Source organism: Rhynchophorus ferrugineus, unplaced genomic scaffold (genome assembly GCF_030347505.1).
Source record: "Rhynchophorus ferrugineus isolate W39M unplaced genomic scaffold, kcgeb_rfMv2 rfM1, whole genome shotgun sequence".
NCBI classification, from domain to species: domain Eukaryota; kingdom Metazoa; phylum Arthropoda; class Insecta; order Coleoptera; family Curculionidae; genus Rhynchophorus; species Rhynchophorus ferrugineus.
Window position 1 is genome coordinate 52248594 of NW_027472580.1, and position 22049 is coordinate 52270642.

Sequence of the window (22049 nt, forward strand, 5' to 3'; positions counted from 1 at the left end):
TTATACCGTTGAAAACATAGACAACCCCATGCCTAATGACCAAACTATTATAGTATCTAATTAAATAAATATCTATTATATGTTTGCATGCATTCTTATGATGTTTTTACTTTAAAAATCAACTTAATGAGAAAAATATCTGCAATATATAAGGTTTTCGCATATTTCTGGCAACATGGCGATATTTTATCGTAAGAACAAAGTTGCAATTATCGATCTATTTTCGTTAATCATCAGTATTTCAAAATTACATGGCTGCCAAACCACGCTACATCCATATGAACAACTATGAATCAGAAAGCGGTATGTCTAGTGAGTACAGTACGGCAGAACTTCTCATTCAAGATTCAACAGGATATCTTCACATATTTTGAAAAGTATGACCGAGCATTATCAAACAAAAAGATGACTTGAATTTCATTTCTTACCATCACTGTCTTTTTGCAACAATACGTTCAATTACTCTATTTGTCCAATTAACATGTCGTACCATGCTGATCTCACCCTAAACACGGCAAAACTTTATGACTATGAATATTCCGCCTCGTTATCATTGTGGGTGTTTGTCATGGGCTAACTTTTCCACTGAAAATTGTCGTAGCAGATCAACTCTTCCTTTGCGCAACATGCAATGAAGCCCCAATAATGAAACAGTTCGAAATGGCATTTTCATTCACTTCCTATGGTAGCCATTTTCTCTGAAAACACCTGGAAATCATAAACTAACTACTAAACTATCTGGAATTTTGGTCCAATAAGTGTTGCAAATCTTTATTTTCGTCAACTATTTTCTCCACTCTTTCAACATCTTTTTTTTAATCCAGACCACTAATTATCATTGGTATCAAAAATTGCTACTTTTAAATTGTTCAAACCAAAATTGACCAGCAATTTCACTATAATTTAGTAAAACTATTTGATGGACTTCGGAAGCATAATCCTTCAAATCAAACACCAAAGGTAATAAGTATTAAAAATTCACTCTTTCACCAATAAATAATGGCATTAATATCAATAATAACTTTAAGATAATTAGTAAATAATTTTTGTTTTTCGTGTAAATATATTATAATAAAGAAATCTAGCAGATCAAGCTTTGCTCAGACTATTTGAAGTCATATAATTATTTTTGGTTTAATAACCCTAGCTATTGCAAATAATAATAGACAGTGATTGACAGAGATGACTGTGTAGTCGTTCGCATTCTTCCTCAAGAGTCTGTATTGAATGGTCTACAATGTTGACTTATGATAAACTTATGTGATAATATACTGTATTATTACTTATATTTTTATAGTTCTTGTAATCATACATTAAAATATACCAGCACAAAATATATATTTATGTACATTTTTGTTATTGTAAAATTGTTTCGAGAAATAATAAAGAATCAAAAATATAAGCAAAGTGGAAACAATGACTGTCCAACTTATAAAAGAAAGACGGCACGAAAATATACTATCAATCGTTTTATGGCATAGAAGCAATCACATATTTGGCAAAAGTTCGCGCTAAAACAATAAAATTAAATATTTATTTAAAACTAATGTATTGGAAGGTCAAACATTGATAGATCGATTTCTATACCTAAAAACCCTGATCCTAGATTATCGTCGGTATTCTTGCAGCCGTTTGCGAAATTGTAATACGAGTAATATATTTATATACAAGAATTGTTCATTTAATAGTAAATGATAACTTGGAAATATAAAAAATCTTCATAAACAAAATGAAAAAAATATGGATAATCTTAAAAAATTATAGATACAGACACAATATAAAATTACATTCATAAATCACCTTAATAATTCTGTCTATGTAACAGTGTAACTGAATAAAATAGTTGAATATATCCGCCTACATAAAGTGTTTTAACATTTCCAAGACAAATAACTTTAATATCTGAAGGCAAAGAATTTATTTACTTGTCATTATTAGCATTGACACAAACAATAATTGGAAAAACAGTTTTTTATATGTTTTTTTACTGCTTCTTCAATAAAATTATTGTAGCATTATATATTTTTATTATAATAACAAGCAATAAATATTATGTTACTAAATTAGTTATTTCATGGAATTATTCAACTCAGTAGGCCAAGGTTTTGTAATATGATTTTATATTAATGATCAATATTACAGTAGGTTGTTCAGTAACTCCACGGATCATAGTAATCAGTAATTACACTCGAGTAATTCTAGACTAGACTAGATTCCAGAGTTCACTAGACTGACACTCGACGTAGTGCTAATGCTTCTTTTTTTATTATATTTTGGTCATATTTTTACGAACAACCAACTGCTTAACTTGGGCTTCAAACCATATTCCTCGGCATTAACAGAGACATCATTAACTTAGAGACATCATCCCAGAGTACTGGAGTAGTTATACTTTGTCGGATTTTAGACTGTTGCCTGGGGACATTTAGAGTTACAATCAGAAATATAAAGTACGTCCATGTCTGGCAGTATTCAAACCTATGACTATTACAGCAGTAGGAGGGCTTAACAACTGCTGTTATCATACAATATTAAATTTGTAAAATCATTTTATATAAAAAATTGTAGAAGAAATGTTTTATGTAGCAGTTTTGATCTTCGTCCAGAAGACCACTATTTATATATTTTTAATATTTATTATTTAATGCGACTGAATAAAATAAATTAATTAAGTAATTATCATAATATCAAATATATTGTCCAATCAAAGTATTTACGCTATACTACTAGAATTGTGAACGAATCTTGATTTATTTTATGATTTAAGTTATTCCATACTATATATAGTCCATGGACCCTCTTGCACTTATTTTTATACCAAAGAGATTTGTAATTCAAAGAGAGTGAAAATATATTATATACCAAATTAATGGTAATAAAAAGTAAGAAATTGAAAAATTAGGCACTTAGTTCTTACGTTTAGATGTGAAAACAAGATTAATTTTAAAATATTTGATTTGATCCGTGTGCTCATATCTAAACTATTAGCTTCTAGATTGGAGGCTCGTTTATTGATTAAAATTAGTCCTATTACTTAAAGATATCCTATACCTATACTTAAATATAGATAATCCTATTACTTGAATCCAAAAGCCGACTTATAATATTTCAAAAGAACATAATCAAAATGTATCACGTTCTGCCAATTTATACTAAAAATCCGAAATCTAAGAAAATGTGAGGCACATAAAATATTACCGGACATTCCGGACATTGTTCTAAAATTGGGTTTTCTAAAATTCCCTTAATCAATTAAAATTTACGCTCAAGTAAAAATTTACTGATTCAGTTCTAAAAATTCCATATCCGGAATAATATACCCGAAGTATGACAAACCTCACCGATATCGTGGTGTATACTGGGTTTATTAAAGTCAATTTAAATGCAAGAAGCTGTAAATGTTGCTAAAAGACACGTAATAGATTTTCCTAATCTAATTAATTAAATTATATTTTTTTAATATAATCTAAAACTCATAAATAAATAAATATATTATTCTATAATTATATTAATTAAAATATTATATTTATTATGTATTTATACAAAAAAAAGATTATCTAAAACTTATAAATTGCTATCGGTTATCTTGAATAGATATTTTGTGTGTCTTGTTACTGTTTCTCGTACTTAATGTAGACATCCAAATAGAGTAACAAGGCACAATTTACGAGAAATATTAATACAATCTAATACAAATATAAGAGCATTAAGTGTTGAATAGCTGTCGAAATTATTCTGAAAAATAATTAATTGAAAAAATTGACCTGATATCAGTTGTGAAATTTATAGGGATAAAAACAATAAAAACTTTTTTATTTTACTTATACAACTTGGCGTGGCGACTTGTTGAACTGGAAGTCCCAGCGATACTTCCAGCTTAATCCTATTGTAATATATACGAAACCCTTATATCTAGGTACCTCACATATCTTAAATAGTCAGACTGGTATGAGTCCCGTAACATCTCCCTCATAAATAAACAAGCATGGAGATGGATAAGGTTGTTGTACTTTTATCCAGATTCCAAAAATCTACACCAAATAATTCTTCAAATAACTGCGAAACGATTGCCAATCGAATGTCAGTCCGTCCTCTTTCTTGATAGTTAATTTCATTCTGATTAATTAAATGAATTCAAAAAAGACCAGGCTTATGATCGCTCCATAATCCTACCGAGTGCACCAATTATGAAATGTGAGGGCGTTTAAAACACAACAATTTTAATGTACTTTAATTTTTTATTTTATTTTAAGGAAAGAAGTATCAACTTCCCGAAGGGCAACAGGAACCGACACTAAGGGTTTGAATCTACACTAACATAAACGAAACCACTATATTTAGTGGTCTCAATAATCAAATCTTTCGGTCCTACGGTGTATTTATACCGTCCTATTTCTTTGAATAACTAGTGGCGTATCACTCGAACGATATAACATAACTGCCTCGCTATATTCTAAAACATTGCGTGTGAAAATAACTATTTCAACCTTTTAAAATTGTATATAAAAAATTATTTTGTGTCTTCATGAAACATTGTTTCGTTTTCGAAAGAAGCTTGGTGTAACCAAGCAGATAAACATAATATTGATAAACATTGAGGATGACAATAGTTAAATATAGATTCGTTTGTAGAATCACTGATGATACTGATGGCTGTGATAATTCAAAATCGATAGTTGTTCCGGGCATAATGTAATGTATTGTAAGTGTATAAAGCCAAGCTTACTTAATAACTTTCGAGCAGAAATGTAAAGAGAAATAATTAGTAATTACTGGTTGGTAAATCGGTATCCGGCTCCAAGGACCATATTGAATTACTTATTCAATATGATCAAAAATAAGTTGTTTTTGAAAATGTCAGTGATTTCCGAAACTGATATCAATTAGTTCCTGGGTATATTATCTTTCTTTATAAAAAAGTAAACTGTTTGTTAGTTACTAATATAACTTATAAATATAATTACAACATAATGCAACATAATAAAATACACGAAATATCTTCGATCATACGAATCGATCTTATTTTACAAACTCGACTAATAACTACTCGTGAATATAAACTTATCGTGAATATTTTCATGAATACTTTAATGTGAATTGATCGTAAATGCTTGTGAACCTCTTGGTTCGCCCTGTTTAGTGTGTATGTCACTCCCACTCTGAAACTATACGGTAACTGACAATCACCTTTCCTTGGAACCAATAGTTTACTTCGAAGGGTTTTTACTTTCCCGAGTAAACTAGAGTCCAAAAAATATCTAGATTAAGCCATTTGAATTAATTGATTGTTATGCTCTGTAGAAAATATAAGTTTAGTTAGATTCTATAACAATTTAACAATTTTAATGTTTAGAAACTAAACAGTCAATTAGATGCCCACTAATTTACTTTGTGTATATATGTACTATATTTGAGTGTGCCATTTGTCGATTTATTTTAGAAAGATGCATTATTTTAGCTGAAAAAAACTAGTTCATTTTTGTTTCTTCAAAAAATAATCGTATTTCTAAATTATCCGTGCACTAAAAGCAAATTTGAATTATCGTATTAGCAACAAATTAAAAGGCTCACCTAAAGCGCTTGATTATGAAGTTTTTCATTAAACAAAATTAACAATGAAAAACTCAATCCAATTTAAACATCAAAAATAGGCAAGATACACAATAGTATATTAGTAAAGAAATTGAATACAAATTTGTTTTAAGTCTAACAACATAAAGTTTTGTTATATAATAAATAGTTTCAAATATTTAATAGTAGAATATAATAGAATATAGAAAATAGTTTCGGTATTGTTTTATAACTAATGAATGATGATTTAATTAATATAGCCATAGTCCATTTAGTATTCATTTAACATAAAAAGGCCATTAAGTAGTAATAGATGAAAACATAAAAAGACAAAAATCCCAAAGTATCTCAAAGATTAATAATAGGTAATGGGAGATAACCGGGGTTTCTCAATTACGGATCTCTTAGATTTCAGTGAGATGACGTTTTACCTTAAAAATGTTATTAGAGATGTTATGTAATATTTAAGCCTGTTATTCCTGGACCATGACTGCATCTGAAACAGTGATGTCGCACGTTTCTCTCTTCATTCCCAACAAAAACATTTATATATTAATCGAATAACAGTGTCCGCATTTTTTTATAAACACCCACATTAACGTCCACGGATTCTCCAAATTACAATTCATATGAACCATAACCGAACCGATATCGACACAAAAAAGGCAAATAAAATCGTTAAGAGACAAAACAACCAATGTGTTTACATTTCCAACGAAATTTATTGTTACCTTCCCCAACATTATTAAATAAGAATCAAAATGCTGACTTTATGATGCATCTGACATTTCTTTTAATTTGCATCCGAAAGCTGCCTAGAGATTAAGATTAACACATAGTTTTAGCCTTCGCATACGTTAAATCTTACCCATAGGTATAATCCTTTTTTTTTCAAGTCATCTTTACTACAATGACCAATTTATAATATATGATTGTTACTGTAATGTTAGCCCACATTGTAATAAGTCCTTGTGTATATTTCTACGTTCAGATCTATACAAATTTGTTCACTACGTACAAAATTTATGTTTAGTGTTTATTATACTACGGTGATGATATGAGTTTCTTCAACCGGGCCAAACTTTCAATAAGGAATATTATTATATACACATATGCAGTAATGAGTCATCTCACATGCCACAGTCAGAGTTCTGGCTATTCATAAAATTAAAAACTAAAAGAAGCTCTTTAAAAACATAGTCACATCAATCCACTAACTGTTAAATCCAAGAACTGTTTTGAAGATAGGAAAAAACATTGATAAGGTTACCTTATATCCAGCGCTCTTACTGGTGTGATTGTTATTGGTAGGGTAGTTATAATATGTACAATTTAATAACCTAATCTATAGGCAATCACAAAAATAAGTTTAAAACACTTAGGGACTGACCTTATGAACAATTCGGTCACCTTAATTATAAAACTGCCACCCAACTGTTTACATATCTAATAACAAGATATAACTATAAAAAATCGAGTCATTAAAAAACCACAACATCGTATAGTACAACTGGTACCTTTGCTGATGATACGGCAGTATTAGCACTAGCAGAGACTCTAAAGAGCTCAACGCGGAAACTCTAGTCTACTCTTGATAAAGTTGCTATTTGGACAAAAAAATGGTGAATTAAATTAAATGAACCAAAATCTATACACAGTGAATGTGCAAATTAGAGCACCACGCTGCAGCATGATAGCAGAGCTGCAGTAGAGCAAAATACCTTGACATGGCCCCGTTTGCCAAGCTCAGATAGAACATAAAAAAGAAACACGGTGAACTCAATATCAAGTTCAGGAAAATGTATTGGGTGCTTGGACGAAATTCCAAGGTATCAACCTACACCAAGCTTATTTTATATCAGCAGGTGCTGAAACCAGTGTGGCGCCAGTAAGGTGCTGAAGTGTATTGTGAATTCGACTTGGTATGCACGCATCTGTAACGGACACTATCAGATGATTTATCGATTCCCATCAAAGAAGACTTCAGAACCACGTCAACACGAAAGCGTCCAGACTTCTAAATGTGAATAATGTCATTAGACGCGTCAAGCGGAAAAAGCCTTCTGGTCTTGCAAATGTTTGAACACTAAGTGATTCAGTGGAAAATATATTAACTGCAATTGTCTTTTAGTAGTGTTAATGTGTAATAAATGTGTTAAAAAATTACAGCCTATAAAAATCAATGCGTTTCTACAACAAAGTTTCAAGTCAGTTCAGGGTTAATGGACATACTTATATTGCTAAAACTTATAAGTAGATTCAGTCAGTGTCTATTAAAAATCAGCTGAAATATCATAATACCTGAGCCAAAAAAATAATAAATAAAACGGATATTACCTGATCTCATAGTTTAAAATCTAAATATTCCACTAACGAAAAATAGACCAATTTGGAAATTGTATATAGAAAAAGAAGCAAACTACTACAATCGGAATAAACTCCTACTCTAACCTAACCATACCAAAAATTAGGCTAAACGTTTTTTAGGATAAACATTTTGTGGAATCTGCAATGCGTATTATTTTACAAGCTTTTAATACCTGGTGACACCAATCGATTGTATTAAAAGTTGTTTTAATGTCCCATATGTAAGAGTTTTCATAATAAATATGTTTTAACTTGATTTCATAAACGACATTAATTAGATAAATATCACTTAATGCCTTTTAATCTGTTACCTTTTCTTCGCCGATATTAAAACACTATTAAAAAACATTAAAATATATGTAAAGTTTTTCCTTATGTCAATAAGTCACTTCAAATTTCGTATTAAAGACATCATATTTGCAAGGAATCTTATTAATGTAATACTATGTCGGATAATGTTACTGTTTTATTAATGAAGTAGAGTTTAATCAGTGGCAGTCTACCTTTAGTGGCAGTACAGCTTCAACAGCGATAATTTTGCCCAAACTTTACTTAACTAGGCCAAAAAATGCTTTGAGTAAGTAAAAACAATCCAACATCAGTCTATCTTCTTTTCCTAATAATCTGCTTATTTTTTAAATAAATCTCCACTTAATTGAATTAATTCAAAAGATAACGGCCCTATAATTCTACCGACTGCGTTATTTGTGAAACATCTTATGTTTAAAAACAATGTTTTAAAATTTATTTAAAAAAAATTTGATTTTTTTGCATAGACGTGACGACTTATTAAACCAAGAGCACAAAAGGTACTGCTAGCTCAATCCAATTCTAACGTAAACAAAATCCTTATATCTTAAACACATTACATAATATCTTCCTGTTTTTTTGTAATATTAAACAAACATAGCTGTAGCAATCTCACCGTTTAACACATGTAGTTGTGTTCTCTATATATGAATTTGGACGCTTAACATATATCAATTTTAATTTAAGACACCGAATACATTTAAGACACCAAGAAGGCGAAGAATTAGAACTATTACCTTTATTACCTCCTGTAAAGCAAATTAAAAAGACGGGTACAAGAGTTGAAACAGCGAAAAAATAAAGAGGATCTTATCACTTACAAACAAATATTTTTCTATTACTTTAATATGTAACATATAGTAGACAGAATAACATTCTTGTAATGATCTTCTAAGACAGCCACTAATAAAAGTTTAATATTTCGGTCAATTCAAAAGTTGATAAAAAATCAAATATCTTTGCACCTTCAACAAATTCAGAAATCTCTAATTCTACCAGCTTAAATTGCATAAAATTAATACCGCCACCAATAACCGATAAAACCAATAATAAAAAGTTTATTGTCATTTTAATAAGGGAATTAACAATGATTATTATTGTATAATTGTTTTATATACTTAAAAGAAAGACCTTTACTAGCCACTTTATTTATAAGATAACTTCGTTAGTGTATATATTATTAAATCCAATTAATGATATACTAAATCAATCGTTCCATTAACATTGCATAATAAGATATTTTACCGTGAACTTTAACGTAAAACTATGCGAAAACAATGCTAAAACTAAAATCGGATGTATATCAAATATCAGCAATTGGTAGCATCGTTCTATATATAAAATCAAAGACGTTGAAGAATTCAAACTAGTCGGTTTCAATCTAGTCCGGTGAACACCATGAATACACCTACAGTGGTACGTAAAGAATAAGTACTTTTGTATGACTTAGTGGAAATGTTCAATAAAATTTCTTGTAATTTGTGAATGTAAGGAAAAATTTTTAAATACATAACGGTTTTCAGATCGTGCTCTTCGGAGTCTTGTATATGGCCTCAGCTGCTACATTTCCGGTCAATCTTCAACAAAGTGTCCGTAATTATAACCTGAATGAAGCCATTAACAGTGGACAATATATTCACGATGATAGTGGTAAGTAATCATGTTGCTAGTATGTAAACATTCAGACAATGTCCCTGTTGCGATAGGTTCGTACAAACCTGATGACTCTGGACGTTACGTTCACCAAGATGTCCCATACGTACATATAGAGGGACCAAGTGGTAAGTTTAATAAATGAATATAGTCTTTTATCGATAATCAACTAATTAACATATAACTTTTACTATCACATATTATTATAGATTGTTAAAAATAACAATTTAATGATTTAATTAATTATTTTTGCATTAGTTAGTTAGCAATTGTTGTGACATAAGAAAAATTACCTAATTATTATAACACTATAGTTTATAACATAGTTTCCAGTCAAGTATTGAATTAACTGAATTGAACTGAATTAATTATACAATAAGGATTTTAAATTAAAACAAAATATCCATGACTTAACATTAATATTACAAAAAAAACGTAAAAACATCTAGTACTTTAATAACTATAACTTTAAAGTAACTATAAAATGATCAAAAATTTATCCAATACTATTAACAAAGAGTAATTGTTATTGTTTAGATTTTTATTATATCACTAGTTGATGTTTTTTTAAATGAACAACACATAAGAATATAGCTGCTGGTTTTTATTAAAATATTATTAAACATACTTTAATTATATTATTACAAATTAGAACATGGGGATAAAACAATAGATTATAGCCTAAGAGTATAACGCAACTAAACTGCACCAACAGAAAAAGAAAACAACTGTCTTTCTAATATATTCAGTTATAACGCTTGATATATCATTAATTAATGAAACATCTTATGAAAAGCTATTAAAATAACACGATTTCAAAATTCCGCATTTTTTTCTTTAACTTGATTTGAATATTTGTTAGTTTTTGTACTGTCTTGAATCTGGAATTCTGTTAAACGCCATTCTCGCATATAAATAACATAATTCATTTGTCAATTTACATAATAAATGTTGTTTTATAAACAAATAATTTTTAGGCAAATTAAAAGTAAAAATTGTATGTTATGTAATGCAGATAGTATGTTTATTTCTACCTAAAATTAAAATTAATTTGTATTTATTTTATAAAACAAGTGTCTGCTTGATAGCTGCAGTGATTAAAGCAACAGGACTGTCTTTCTACTGCTGCGATAATCGCAGGTTCGAATACCTCAGGGTATGAATGTAATTATTGTTAATGATCTTTATTGTAAATGTCTCTAAGCAACAATGTAAAATACGGCAAGGAAAAACCATCTCAGTCACGGCAGTAACGAGGCTGAGTAAGACCGGATGTCTTCTAAGTTGGCCATTGACCATTCTGTAGGCTTAATGCCGAAAACCGTGGTTTAGAGCCCAAGATTTTGTATTATAAAATAAAATAATCATAATATAATTAATATAATTTAAAAAAGAATAATATAGTTAATTACTTATAAAAATTAATTAATAATAAAAAATAAATAAAGCAAATTTTTCATTAGGCAATTTACATAATTTAGTTCCATAAAATACGTATTTATAAAATATAAACAAATGCAGTAAGGCAACATAAATAACTAAATCAGACCAATAGATCCGGTAAATTAATTTAATTTATTAAAATCAATTAACAATATGTTAAATGTGAATAATTAAAGTATCTAGTTGATTCATTTCGTTCTCTATGTAAAAATAGAATAAACTTATATCATATAAAACAAGTAAAATAAGCAGTAGATTATATGCTCATAATAGAAATATATTGTATTGTAACTTTCAAAAGAAGGTGATTGCAGACAAAAGGTTAACAAAATACAAGATATAGATGATATAGAATGATGATATAGATATAGATGTAATATAAACAAAATAAGACATTTTTTAATGAAATATTATATTGAAATTCAATCTAATCAAAATTTATTTGTAGCATTACTTGGAAAAAATCTCCACTAATGTAAATAAAATAAGAATGAATTCTGGTCAAAAATTAAATGTCAGAAAAATATTAAAATTTTGCGATTTCGATATTTTTTAATTTAAATATTTATCCAATAGCACCGTATACGCGGCAGAAGTGTTATTAATTTAAATAATAATTGTTAATTTTTGCACTCTTTCACTATATTGCAACTCCGAGGAATGCTAATATACATATTAATAAAATAATGTCGTTGGAATTTTTACATAATGGCTATTTTAAACAAATTTATACTGAGATGTATATTACAAATTGATATTTGTATACGACTAGGGTCACAGTATAACAAAACAAATGATTTAGAAACAAAAATAGGCGATGATCGAATCTATATTTCATAACATATTGGAAACAGTACCTTTAAATGTCATACTATTAAAACAGAAATTTAGATGATCTTGAGACATCTTGATAAAAATCGAGTGATTTTTATTTATGTCTGTTTTAGGATTGTATATAAAAGCGCTTAAAAATAGCAAGGTTGTCATAAATATTGTCCATAATTTCGTATTAAAATGTTCAACAAAAAATTCTTATACAGCTGGTAATAATTGTTTTAAAAATATCAAAATAATCTCAGTACATTAAACCCAAAAAATAAATAAAAATCGCCTGGAAGATCCAAAATAATAGGCTAACCGCTTTAATTTCACAAATTAATTTCGAATTTCAAATTCCATACCCACCTTGAATCCTTGAAAGATACCACTAATGGCGCCAAAAGACTATATTCACAAAGTTATTTTGTGATATTTTTTATTAGAGTGGATATTACTTGCATCAGTTACAATTTCTAATGATAATATTTATATAGTTGAAAGATTGAAATTTTTTTTTAATCATATTATTGACCACTATATTTTTCTTCTAAAAAACCACTTAATAGTTTGAAATATATTGTATTATTCAGCATAATCTCCCTAAACTTCTGTATACATTTTTTAATATATTTAGTTCATCCTTAAAATAATAATCGGGAAGATTACCAAAATACCATGGTGCTACTACCACTTTGTTCTTTATTTATTGAAAATCGATTTCAATGTATGAATATTTTGAGATACCCAAAAAAAATTGACGTTAGTTTTAGGATGTCGTAATGAAAAATATATGAATGGGTCAGTGTCACTTATAATCCAAAAATTAATATCAACGACTTCTTGGACGTATTTCGACCTTAACTCGAACGAACCTTTCGAACTTAATAACATCAGTTCTCATCAAATAAAAACTCATTAAACAATTTATTATATGCAGTGTGATGTATCTATAGTATCTGAATCAAGATAATCAGGTAATATCTAACAATGTTACCAGATATCTTTGTATCTGTTCAATATAAAATGATTTATTTTTTAAGTGACAGTTGTAATTAATAATAGATTTGTTTGAGAATAATTTATTTTAAGTGTTTTATAAATATCTAGTTGTTATCATTCTTATATATTTTCGTATTAATACTAGTCTATTGCTCTAAAAAATAATACTCAGTTCATCATATTTTAATTTTCATTTCAGGTGGATTTGGTGATGATGGATCCTACAAAGACTCGTACAATTATGAAGGCGATAATGATGGATACAAATATCCAAAACCAACACCAAGCCCAACCGCGCGCCCCACCAACTTTGCTCCAATCCCTGGATTCGTACACCCCAACTCGATTCTTCAGACGTATCTTCCAGTAAAATATTAACGCGAAAATATTTAGTTCTATAATAAATTTGTAAATATAATATGCACCTATGTGATAATAAAATATATTAACGGTATTAAAGCTTATTTTAAATATAATATTATCCTGCTTTAAATAATTTTAGTATAAAATAAATGGCGTAGTTTGATTGATTTCAATTATTTGTAGTTTCTTTAGTAAATAGATACAAGAAATGTAAATGAGGAAATTTTAATAAAAGCCAGGCTGGGTAAGATCGAATGTTTTCTGGGATGGTCTCTAAATTGGTCGCTGGCGAGTCGATAGGCTTAATGCCGTGGACCGTGGTTCGGAGCCCACGTTAAACCGTAGGTCTAGTCCAGATAAACCCTCGTTGGTAAAAATGAGACTTTAAAATATAAAAAAAAATCTCAACAAAATTTCTTCTGGCGTGATCAGGATAACCCATCATATATCAGCGAACACAAAATCGATATCAGATCACTCAAAATTCACTTGAAGTCCAGAGGTGAAAAGTCTCAAAATAAAAGCTCGCAAAGCGCAAAATCCATTTGACAGGGAAGATACATCCCACATCAAAATTTCGATACTCTCCTCCCAAAAACCGTTACGTTACAAATAAAATTCGATTCCTTTATTTTCAACTATCGATACTTCTTTTAAAAATTATCGAAAAATATTGGCCAAAAATATAAACATATCGATATATCGACCAAAAAAACATCGGCGATATTTAATATATATATATATATATATATATATATATATATATATATCGATATTTTATTAACATTATCAATTTTTTTTTGAAAAATCATATCCACCAGCTTTTAAGAATTGCTTTAAAACTTACTAAATATCATGCAGACATTGCCGCAGCAGCAATATCCGGAACATCCTTTTGATTTTACTTGTCACGAATTCTTGCTTCTCGGGTCCCAACGTCAACTTTTTTTAGGCTATTTGTGGTTCTCATGCTCTCTTTAGGGATATTTGTGACTGTTTCAGCAACAATTGCAGAAATTTGGGTTATTTTTGAAACAGCAGGAAGTATTTTTGAAGCAATTTCTAAGGATACATTACTTAACAAATATCTCCGAATTTGGCGCATGCGAATATTGGGCTCATTTATTTTTGACACAGGGTATAATTCAATTTAACATATATGCGTATATTCATCTTCATTTACTTACTCCTTTTTTATATATAAGTTATTTTTTATAAACAAATATACACAAATTTGATAAATATTTAATTTAACATTGAAACTATTATATATAGTTTCCGATATATAGTACGAGGGAAATTTTTGAAATAACACATAACAAACATTTATTTAAAAAAATATTGAATGAGATGTGATAATATAAATATAATTACTATAGCTGAAGCATTTCTATTTTTATAAAAACACCATATTTAAATTAATTTTCATATTTGAACAATTATCATGAACTCCAAGAACCATATACATAAACATTACCATAAACAAGATCAAAATCGTTTAGATCATTTCCAGCCAATATAGTTAAAACCAAACGAAAAAGCCACCATTATATATAAAAGCAGTGAAATTATCCTAAAAATCTTCAAATGTGATCAACTATGATTCCTACTGCAATTTCTGCTCCTATTCTTGATCTGCAAACCCCATTAATGAACCTCGAGCTTTCGGTTAACATATTGTACATTTACTAGCTTAAAACGAATGTATGATCGTACTTTTAAGCTGAAAGAAATATCCATTCAATATCATTACACTTACAACATAATAATTTATTTACCTATACTCTTATATAAAAATGCGTTCCCTCTTCCTTGTTTGTCATTAGATGATTAGAGTGTGATATTATATTTTGTTTATTTGATCCAAATCTAGTTTTGTTAGCAAACTTAATAGTTTCATAGTATCACTCTCCACTGTTCTTGCATCCTAGCAAAATCCTGTCTAATTTACTCGACTCTACCTCTCAACAAATTCTAGCTACATCTCAGCTATAAAATAAAAATTAATGATTACTAAATTATGTTATATCATGTTTACAATAAATGTCTAAACCAGTTACAGCAATTTTTGCTCCTGTTATTGAGGGACAAACTTCATTAATAAATTGACTACTTCCATCACAACAAAAATAATTTTCTTCTCTGCTCTTGTTATCATTAAATTTTGGCATATATTGATACCTATTCGATGTCGTTGAAAATGGTGTGATATAAATTTGGCAGCTATCATTACCACTAAAATATAAATTTGATGCTGTTTCGAATTTACAATATTTTAAAAATTAAACTTACATTCTAATTTACCCTTGTTCTCTCATATTTGAAAATCAATGTATGTTAAACTACCAAAAATAACACGACTTAGTTATTATTCCTATGGAATTATTAATTTAACATAAAATCTAAATATTTTAGATTTTTTTGTTGTTTTCACTTGATTGACTGTACGAACCGACTCCAAAAAAAAAACGCCGTTAGAAAAGGAAGACAATTTTGTCTATTCCTTTCTATGGCTTTCTATACTAAATAATGCGCATGCGCCAAATCCGGAAATATTTGTTATGTAATGTATCCTAATTTTCTAAGTTAACTGGTTCGTCGCTGAAGAAGCAACAACCAACTAAAATATTCAACTAGTTGTTCTTAGAAAATGAGGGCAAGTGAGAAGGACAGACAAATAATTGCTTAGCAGCTGTTTTAAAATATACCTGCGACACGCTACATTGACATGGCCTGAAGAGAGTCTATGTCCTAGAATTTGACGCTAATATATTAAAACTGTTGGGAGAATATTCCAAACATATTATACTATTTAATAAGATTTTAAAAAAAAGTGAGGAGAACCGAGAAGAATTTTTGAAGCTGACCTAGCCCTTTAAATTATAGTATACATAAATACCTTGTAATCAAATATTCGAGATATGATGTGCACGTTCAGTTAATATATTTAGAGTATCTGCTATTTCATTCAATTTCAATTTACGGTCATTCAAAATCACTTTGTGGATTTTTTTGGGTGTTATAATTCACAAACTAATGATCCGACAGCTGTCAAATTTGTACACGAATCTTTTGAGGGTTAAGGCTAAGTAAAAAAAATGTATTTAATTTTAGTAGCGCCATCTATGTGTCAGGCCGGGGACTTTTCAATTAAACTGTTATTCTATGTAACGCTGGAATCATGGAACAATCAAAATTGGATATTCGATATTCTTTACTTTGTCGTTTATTTTGAACAAATTTTCTGCCAAAGTTCATCAAATATTTGAAAAAACGAAGGGTTTTCCAGGAGAAACTTCACACAGATTTTGAAACAGAGTCTACTAGGAGCTGTTAATACCGAATGCAACTGTACTGTGCAACTACAGATGCCAATTAACAAGGGGAATAACCAATTGTTTCAAAAAAATCAGCAATATCGAATAACAGACGCATAGTCATCCTCTTATTTGACAAAAGTCAACAGTTGCAAAAGTTGTGAAGTATACACTGTTAAAATCAAATGGAAAGTTCTGCTTCACTCAGCGTACTCGCTAGATATAGTAGATATAGTGCCTTATGATTGTTCAGATCGATGCAGCATGTCTTGAAGAACAAAAATGGATCTGGGATTGAATGGCTACCAATGGTTGATAGTTAAATAGTTAAATTTATTATATATATTTACACTTTATTTATATTTACTTTGCATTTTAGTGCTTAGGGGATAACTAGTATATATCAATACAAATAAGCTTTAGTTATTGTATTTCTTAGAATATGTTTTTATTAGACAATTTATTTTCCAAAGTCTCGATTTTAATGTGGTTATTATTTAAGACGCTCTCTATGATATGTTGCTTGAATTATCCACAGTTCAGAAGCCATACGTAAATTTGTAAACAAAACATCCGGTTTACTTTTCGGACCACGCGTTATGTCTCTTTTCGTATTCTGTATGGGTGTTGATAGAGCACCTATATTACAGAGGCGGCATAGGGAACTCGGATATATCGGTTGATATTATAATCTAGCAGAGTCTTAACTTGTATTCCATGCACATCTGTTTTGTAATCATTTTGGAAAATCCTATTACAATTACTTTTCCACTATTCCTACTAATTTAATAAATGATGCCGTATTTTTCACTTGTATGTTTAGTATAAGGTAATTTCAACTTCGAATACAAAGGACGTCCTGGTAGACCGAAAATTTTGAAGATGTGGAATATCAAGGGTTACTGGATCAAGACCCCACACAAACTCAAAAACAATTGGCAGAAGCACTGAATGTGAGCCGTGTTGCAATTTGTGAATGATTGGAAACGAAAAGAAAGATCCAAGAATTGGTAATATGGGTGCCACATGACTTGAATCATAGACAATTATAAAGCACAAAAATTGTCAGCGAAATGCTGATTCAAAGGTACAAACGGAAGTCACCGCTTCGAATAGTAACGAATTGTGAAAAATTAACTTGTTTTAAAAATCCAATGCGAACAATACAATATAATCCCAGCCTCGACCTGGGCTTAAAAGAATCGACTGCAAGGTCAAACCACTTTGGTTATAATACTATGCTCCGTCTCTGGTGGGGCCAAATTAATGTTGTATGTTATGAACTGTTTAGACTTAGAGAAACATAAAGGCAATACGGTCAAATACATGATAATGTGATTTTGCAGCATGTCGAATCGTCTCATAAACCAAAACCAGTCAAAAGAGGTATTGAACTCACTTACATAGGAACTTTTATCGCCTCTATCGTACTTTCCGCATAACCAAAGGCTCAATCCAAAAGAGAAACTATTGTTTTGGAATAGTATAGATAAATGGCATGCGAGAGCAGCAAAATATATAACCAAATGGCCAATAATTACAATTTATATTTGCAATCATTTAAATCTATATATAGTTTCTAGAGTGATAACGTTAATGTATTAACACTGCTGTTTTTCTATTAAATGCACCTCACGATACTACACTACAGAAGATCAAATGGTTTGATTATTTTGAGTCTGTGTCCCATTCTGGTGTTATCCAAGATTTGTATTACTTCGATATTGACACGAGAAAAGCGTCTGTCCTCATGTCTCCTTGCAATTCTATTGATTTCCCGAGTGACAGCTATCTGAAGGTCTAGGTATAAATAATCAGTTTTGCAGTATCTCGGTTCACCTACAGTACATTTCAGGATATTGTTCTGGAGAGCTTGCATTATATTTATATTAGTTTTCGTGGTTTTAGTTTTAATATCCCCGTAACTCAAACCTGTATTTCCATCTAAGTTTCAATACTTGCTTGTATAATAACAATTCATTATGCACTCATAATTGTAATTTTCTTCCCATTTCAATACATGTTCCTATATTTTAAGTCTAATTCTTTCTTTTTATTTTTAACATGTTCCTTCCAGCGAAGTTTTGCATCAAGATTCATTCCGAGATTCTTAGCATTGTTGCTATATGGAATGATAGTATTATTTATTGTTTTTGATGCTTGTGCGGTCTCATTGTACGTGAACTACACATGCATACATTTACTTCAGTTATTATTTATTTTCCGAGTTTGGGTCCCATTATTTATATTGTCACTTGGCCTGTTGTAATATTCGTGTAGCTTTTTCGCTATTGTATCCGACAGCAAGAGTGAATAAGCATTTTTTGGGAGATCACATGTATAGAGAAGGTAAAGAATTAGCCCCAATAAACTTCCTTGTTGTACATCTGCTTTAGCTTCTTTTATTGTAGAGTAGGCTTGCTCTTGTTTGACTCTAAACATTCTGGCTGTAATGAAACATTTCAATCGCTCAGTATATTGTTTCTATAACATTTTCTGTAGCTTATGAACAAGGCCGTCGTGACATACGTTATCCAAAGATTGTGCTACATCTAAGAATATAGCTGAACATACCTTTTTACCTTCATAGGCTTTTTCAATTACATCTGTTATTTTATGCACCTGGTCAACCATTGAATATTATCTCTCTATAATTCTTCTCTCTATAAACACCAACAGAAATAACTAAAAACTTCAGTATACACCTGTAACTGCAGCTAACTGAAATAATGCAACACTTCTTTGGCAACAGTTGTCCACATGTACCAAACTAGACCTTTCGTCAACAAAATGCCACTTAAAGGCTTTGACAGCATTAAAAATTTTTAAAAATAGTTCTAACGATTGTTAGTTTAACTAATTAAATAACCATTTTGAAATTGCACTAATACAAAGATTTAAATATCTTATCTAAAAATCAGTGATTATTCAAGAAAACCATGAACATATTATTCTTACAATAATTTCTCAATCTAAACCGCTAATGAATAATTTATCATATTGAGATGGCCTAAGCGACCTTATCAGATAAATGGGGTATTTCAATAAAACAAATGTAATACAAGCTGCTTAACTAGTTTAGTCGTTCGTCAATATTTGTCTGCAATTCAATTTCCATTAAAAACTTCAGCCATATTACATTACTTTCACAGCTAAAATATGTAAATCGATAAGCCAATTTTTGGTATCTAGAACAGTAATCCAATATTGCTTACGTGTATATAATTTATTGTAAATGTAATAGCAATGTTTGAATGATATATTTAATAATATATAAGAGTAACAATATATTTATTTCTTATTCGTTAAACTTATTAAGTTGAAAGTCAATCTATTTTGAGCGCACATTAAAATTTTGTTAATATTCTGCAATATTCCGTTGTTCTCTCCAAAAACCTTTTCTCCACAATTATTCACAAAGCAACTGTTAATAGATGTTCATTTCAGCACATTTTATTTCACTGAAGGGCAAATAACAATAATATAATTTATTTTAATATTGTTATTTTAATATAATTAAACAGCGACCATAGTTTGTAGGTTAGAGTTATTTTATTATATTATCATGGAACTATTTTTCCATACTACCTACGGGGTAGAGTTCTAAGCACATTTTGTATGCTGTGGTATCTCCTAGATGTTTAATTTATCTATTTAAAAATTAAATATTCAAGTAATATATTTTTCTTTCACTATAGAGCATATTTACTTTTTTATATTTAGTTCTTGTTTTCAATGCATATATTAATATATAGTGCAGCTGCATCACGCTAAAATATATATAAATAAAACTACAACAACTAATAATATTTAATAGTATAAATAATTTTACAGCATCTATAGCATTTTACTAGCAAAAGGGGCCCCATTATCTCGTTCTTGTTATGAGCTCAATCAGTTCCTGAGCCTGATTGTTTCATGACTTTGGCATTTTTAATCAGAAATCACTAAAAGAATGTTTGCGGTTTATAACCTCTGATTATTATCATTCATGTTTTGAACAATTTTGCAGACATATGATAACGGTGTCGACCACTACCAATAACAGGTCAATTGAAAAGTTCCCGGGTTGACATATAGATGGCGCTACTAGAATTAAATCCATATCCATAGTTTTTAGTTAGCACTAACCCTCAAAACGAAACGACGAAAACATTTAAAAATCCACAAAATGATTTTGAATGACCGTAAATTGAAATTGAATGAAATAGCAGACACTCTAAAAAGATATCATCTGAACGTGTACATCATATCATTCACGAATATTTGAGTATGAGAAAACTATGTGCAAAGTGGGTGCCGCGCGAGCTCACTATTAACCAAAAACAAGGACGAGTTGATGATTCGGAGCAATGTTTGAAGATGATCAAGCGTAATAAATCTGAGTTTATGAATTGATATGTGACTATGGTTGAAACATGGCTCCATCATTTCACTCCGAAATCCAATCGTCATCCGAGTGTACTGCACAACCCGCTCCAAAGCGTGGAAAACGCAACAGTCAGCTGGCAAGTTTATGGCGTCTGTATTTTGGGATGCGCATGGAATAATTTTCATTGACCACCTTGAAAAAGAAAGGACCATCAACAGCGACTATTACATAGCGTTATTGGACCGTTTGAAGGACGAAATCGCTGAAAACTGATCTGGCCCCCTGCGACTATTTCCTGTTCTTAGATCTCAAAATAATGCTGGCTGGGAAGAAATTTTCGTCGAATGAAGAGGTAATCGCCGAAACTGAAGCCTATTTTGAAGCAAAGGACAAATCGTACTACAAAAATTGTATCGAAAAGTTGGAGGGTCGCTATAATTAGTGTATCACCCTTGAAGGAAATTATGTTGAATAAAAAAAACTAATTTTGCGAAAAAAAAGTGTTTTGCTATGGCAGGCCAGGGACTTTTCAATTGACATATTACTAATCAAATTTTATAGACCGATTCGATTACATGATCGGACGCATCATACTCCATTCTGTCTTTTTTCAACCAGACTTATGCAAATTAGTAAAACGAAAAAGAAAAATCCGCCCCGAGTTTAAAATGAATTTTATGATTTTACAAATTTTATTTGGCAATACACTCGACAGCATTGATGACGTGCATAGGCTGTTTTATTAAAAGGATTATATATGGACTTTATATATATTTGCTTTATACAGAGAGTTTGATAATGAAAAAAACGTCATGACTATGATGAAGAAGTGCTGC

The 22049-nt window shown here is 29.8% G+C and overlaps 1 protein-coding gene across 1 annotated transcript; it reads left to right on the forward strand.

Moving 5' to 3' along the window:
* The first annotated feature begins 9591 nt into the window (after positions 1-9591).
* On the forward strand, positions 9592-13620 carry LOC143198296 (uncharacterized). The gene is made up of 4 exons (XM_076407430.1): positions 9592-9663; positions 9771-9897; positions 9954-10028; positions 13361-13620. Exons 1-4 carry the CDS (start codon positions 9646-9648, stop codon positions 13537-13539), a joined length of 399 nt encoding a protein of 132 aa, XP_076263545.1. The 5' UTR covers positions 9592-9645; the 3' UTR covers positions 13540-13620.
* Positions 13621-22049: the final 8429 nt, after the last annotated feature.

Excerpts from the sequence above, each read along its gene's own strand:
- LOC143198296 (XM_076407430.1), top strand. Across the intron at positions 9,898-9,953 it reads ATATATTCACGATGATAGTG|GTTCGTACAAACCTGATGAC; the intron begins GTAAGTAATCAT and ends CTGTTGCGATAG. Across the intron at positions 10,029-13,360 it reads ACATATAGAGGGACCAAGTG|GTGGATTTGGTGATGATGGA; the intron begins GTAAGTTTAATA and ends TTTTCATTTCAG.